We start from the raw sequence: 5,000 nt of genomic DNA on the forward strand, positions 1-5,000 counted from the left end.
ACATTTCCTGTTTGCCGACTTCCTGTCTCACAGAATAGCAAATTGCTTGACAATGGCAGGAAACTCCTGCCTGCTTCCTGTAGGAGCTGGCTGTCGTGGAAACAGATATGGGAAATGTCTCCCTAATCCCGAAACTCCACTCTGGAATACCGACGGGCCTTTTTACACCCGAGGGCCAAAATTATCTGATATCTGAGAAAGATTGAATGAAGTGTAAATGTCCAATAAAAGCAGTATCTGTGTAGGTTGGCTTATCCAGAGACTACACCACTTCCACTTGTGATATCCTGGTGTTGAAAACAATAATATTGTGCACGGCCACACAGCCCATGTGTATTATTTGAAGGTGTGTGACAGATGATGTGTTGTGTGTTGTGACAGGGGAGAACTGTGAGACTCTGCTGGCACCCTGCAGCCCCAAGCCCTGTAAGAATGGAGGGGTGTGCCAGGAGTCCGAGGACTACGAGAGCTTCTCCTGTGTGTGTCCTGAGGGATGGCAAGGTGCGTTCTATTGAATTTTAAATTATTTTCTTTACGTCATATGACATTATAGTATGCCGTCATATACTGTATCAATATGGAAATGGACAAATCTCTCTTACTGTATCTCACAATATCAATCCTCCTCTCCACTGGTTTACTTTATTACATTTAGTTTTAAAGGGACAATGCACATAAATAAACATTTTTTATTTTTTTTATGTGCCAGTTTTAGCCAGCTGGCACATTTTCAGCTGTAGTCCCTGGATGTGTGTGTGTGTGTGTGTGTGTGTGTGTGTTTGGTTGTACTGAGCCTTTCCCCTCCTCTGCCCTCCCATAGGCCAAACCTGTGAGGTGGACATCAATGAGTGTGTGAAGAATCCCTGTCGCAACGGAGCCAGCTGCCAGAACACCATTGGCAACTACCGCTGTGGCTGCAAGCCTGGCTACGCCGGACGAAACTGTGAGACGGATATTGACGACTGCAAGCCCAGTAAGTGTCCTCCACCCTCTGCTCTCCATAACCACCCTAAGACCAAGTGGATATGAGACAATGACTGTGACTTGTTTCCCTTTTAATATGATAAATAATAATATATGCCATTTAGCTGACGCTTTTATCCAAAGCAACTCACATTGCAGTGAGTGCATACATTTCAGTATATATGGTCCCAGCGGGAATCAAACCCACAACCTAAGCGTTGTTAGCACCATGCGCTACCAACTGAGCCACAGAGGACCACTGCATTCTTTCGTGACCCCCAAATAGGTGAAAAGATGACATAGTCTAGGTTTCCTCCTCACCGCTAACAGCATTCAGCTTCATATCAGGACACGAGGACACAAGGAAAATAAGCTAGTTTAGAGAACATTGAGACACAGCCACAGTCCTAAGCTAAAAGCTAACCCCTCTTCCTAATTCCTCCTTTTAGACCCCTGCAGCAACGGAGGCTTCTGCAAAGACGAGGTGGACAACTTTGTGTGCACCTGCCTGCCTGGTTTCCGTGGTACCAAGTGCGAGGAGGACATCAACGAGTGTGACAGTAACCCGTGTAAGAACGACGCCAACTGCACCGACTGTGTCAACAGCTACACCTGTACCTGTCCCCCTGGCTTCAGTGGTATCCACTGTGAGAACAACACCCCGGACTGCACAGAGAGGTAAGAAGCTTCTGGGGAAACATTAAAGAGCTCAAATCCTATTCCTACCACCACACACCACCTATGCGTGGTCTCACACAATACTGTATAATGTTAAGCCAAGCCTCTTTCTCGTCAACTTCTGCCCCCAGTGGCAGAACGTTTATCAACACAAGATAACTTGGTCCTAACTTAACTTATTCCTCTATTGGAGTTTTTCTTGAGGCTATCGTCAAACTAAAATGTGAACTTTCACATTTTCTTAAGATGTGGTTTATCAAATATATCCTATATTACCTTATTCATGTATTGGTTATCACTCATTTGTGTGGGTTTTTTTAAAAACATTTTTTTATTATTATTATTTTTTACAGCTCTTGTTTCAACGGTGGGACATGTATGGACGGCATCAACACTTTCACCTGTCTGTGCCCGCCCGGATTCACTGGCATCTACTGCCAACACGACATCAACGAGTGTGACTCCAAGCCCTGCCTGAACGGAGGCACCTGTCAGGACAGCTATGGGACCTACAAGTGCACCTGTCCCCAAGGATACACCGGCCTCAACTGTCAGGTATGGGGAAGACATTAGGCAGCAATGACATACCTGGCTAGATACTGTGATGGTCAAATCAATAGACGTCAGTTGCACTAAAATATGAAAATATTTAAAAAAAATATTAAATATGAAATCACGGTTTGGACTCGACATTGCTGTGCGCTGTGTCATCGATATGTGCCGCCTGTCACTCAAACGAGTGTGTGTGTGTGTGATTGTTGTCAGAATCTGGTGCGCTGGTGTGACTCGTCACCCTGTAAGAACGGTGGCACCTGCTGGCAGACGGGCACCACCTACAGCTGTGAGTGCCAGACCGGCTGGACTGGCCTCTACTGTGACGTGCCAAGTGTCTCCTGCGAGGTGGCAGCCAAACAGAGAGGTAACACGTGGCTTTGTGTGTGTGTGTGTGGCGTGTGTGTGTGTGTGTGTGTGTGTGTGTGTGTGTGTGTGTGTGTGTGTGGCCTGTGTGACGTGCGTGTGTGTGTGTGTGTGTGTGTGTGTGTGTGTGTGTGTGTGTGTGAGAGAGAGTGTGAGCGCATGCATGCATGCGTGTGCGCTTGCTAGTGTGTGTGTCTGTCTGTATGTTGTTGTTCACGATGCCACTATGCTGTGTAATCTCACACCTCTGACAGAAACACTATGACTACATGCTAAACTCACTCTCCCCACCCCCCCCTTCTCCTATCTGCCACCCCCCCCCCCAGGTGTGGACGTGGCTCACCTCTGTCGTAACTCTGGCCAGTGTCTGGACGCAGGGAACACACACTACTGCCACTGCCAGGCGGGCTACACCGGCAGCTACTGTGAAGAGCAGGTGGATGAGTGTGTTCCCAACCCCTGTCAGAACGGAGCCACCTGCAACGGCTTCCTAGGAGGATACCACTGCACGGTACGCCCCCTTTAGGAACGCTTCACTACTGCACGTCCAGTTGTATCTGTTATTTATCTGATGAGGGGTAAAAACCAGAAAAAGATGTGTAATAATGACAAATAAAAAGGAAATTGTATTTGAAAGTGAGCATTACTGACATCAGCCGATGCCTTGTGCCCTGTCTCTGTCTGGTCAAAATGTTATCAGCTATAATGAAACTTTATGAGATGAATCTAAATAAATACAAATCTGGCTCCCTGTCAAAAAAATATCTCTGTCCAGGCTGGTTCTTAAATTGAACCCAAACTGCTCATTTATGTAGATCTCTGATGAGAGGGAATTGCTGAGCTGGGCAGAATGTAACCCAAAACAGCCAGGTAAACAAAAACCCTCTTGTTTCATGTCAGCCATTGATTAGGCTTTTCTCTCTCCTCCTCCTCCTCCTCCTCCCTCTATCCCTTTCTCCCTCAGTGTGTGCCAGGCTACGTGGGGAACAACTGCTCCAATGAGATCAATGAGTGCTTCTCCCAGCCCTGCCAGAACGGGGGCACCTGCATTGACCTGATCAATACCTACAAATGCTCCTGTCCCAGGGGAACCCAAGGTCAGGGCCCCACCACGCACCCACCCACCCACCCACCCACCACACACTCGTCTGCACGACCCCCCACCCATCCCTCTCTATCCTCTGCGCCTCCCTGCCCCGTACTCTCTCTCTCCCTTCACCACACTTCATTAATTAGGGCTTAGCATCGCCCAGCTCATGTCTGAAACTCTCCTCCCTGTCAAATAAACCATTGATTTCCTCTTCCGGACATGAAGGGAGTATGTCTTGTAGGTCAGCCAAAGTGCTGGTGAAATTTGGTGTGTACCAAAAAAATAAAGTCCCACCTGTTTGATCCAATTGTGAAATTGAATGATTGCGAGATGATCCTCGGGAGCTTTCTGTGAGTACAGTACACTAACCAGGAGCTTTCTGTGAGTACAGTACACTAACCAGCTGAATGGGTTTCTGAAAGGCTGACTGACCCCCCCCCCCCCCCCACCCCCCCTTTCCTCTCTCCTGTCCTGTACCCCTCCAGGCGTCCACTGTGAGATCAACATCGACGACTGCAACCCCTCTACGGACCCCGTCACCAACGAGCCCAAGTGCTTCAACAAGGGGAAGTGCGTAGACCGCGTGGGGGGCTACCACTGCACCTGCCCTGCCGGCTACGTAGGCGAGCGATGCGAGGGGGACGTCAACGAGTGCCTGTCCAACCCCTGCGACCCGCGGGGCACACACAACTGCATCCAGCTCACCAACAACTACCGCTGTGACTGCCGCACCGGATACACAGGTACGCCCTCATTATTGATGTCAGCCATTTTGTGCCTGAGGATGGTGTGTGTGTGTGTGTATTATGTATACTGTATGACTATGTTGATATTTCAGCTTCCTTGTTAGAATGCACTTATGTTAATTAGCATATATGCACTGGAGTGTCTGCTATATATATATATATATGTTTTAAATGTAAAGTTCCAGTCATTTCAGGGGTTGATATTACATGAAATATGATCTCTGTTTAACAAAGATGATGTCTCTGATGTAACCCTTTCTCTGCATCCCCACAGGCCTGCGTTGTGACACGGTGTTTGACGGCTGTAAAGGGAAACCCTGTCATAATGGAGGAACGTGTGCCGTAGCCAGCAATACTCCTCATGGCTTCATCTGCAAGTGTCCACCTGTGAGTACACACACACACACACACACACACACACACACACACACACACACACACACACACACACACACACACACACACACACACACACACACACACACACACACACTGCTGCCATTTTCAACCCCAAAGCCTCACGCACGTTTTTCATTCAGCATACTAAAACTGTAAAATGCTGATATAAAAAAATAAAATAATGAATGTACTAATTGATAGATGAA

General features: G+C 47.7%; 1 protein-coding gene across 2 annotated transcripts in view; it reads left to right on the forward strand.

Annotated features, from left to right (window-relative positions):
* Positions 1 to 5,000, forward strand: part of notch1b (notch receptor 1b) — a 35,931-nt gene that overhangs the window by 20,768 nt on the left and 10,163 nt on the right. For both annotated transcript variants that reach the window (XM_083673489.1, XM_083673490.1), the window contains exons 16-24: positions 382 to 501; positions 821 to 973; positions 1,413 to 1,641; positions 1,995 to 2,196; positions 2,407 to 2,560; positions 2,886 to 3,070; positions 3,524 to 3,656; positions 4,135 to 4,392; positions 4,670 to 4,782. In XM_083673489.1, coding sequence (XP_083529615.1) covers positions 382 to 501; positions 821 to 973; positions 1,413 to 1,641; positions 1,995 to 2,196; positions 2,407 to 2,560; positions 2,886 to 3,070; positions 3,524 to 3,656; positions 4,135 to 4,392; positions 4,670 to 4,782 — 1,547 coding nt within the window. The remainder of the gene's footprint in view (positions 1 to 381; positions 502 to 820; positions 974 to 1,412; positions 1,642 to 1,994; positions 2,197 to 2,406; positions 2,561 to 2,885; positions 3,071 to 3,523; positions 3,657 to 4,134; positions 4,393 to 4,669; positions 4,783 to 5,000) is intronic.

Source organism: Argentina silus (assembly GCF_951799395.1).
Source record: "Argentina silus genome assembly, chromosome: 7".
Classification (NCBI taxonomy): Eukaryota; Metazoa; Chordata; class Actinopteri; order Argentiniformes; family Argentinidae; genus Argentina; species Argentina silus.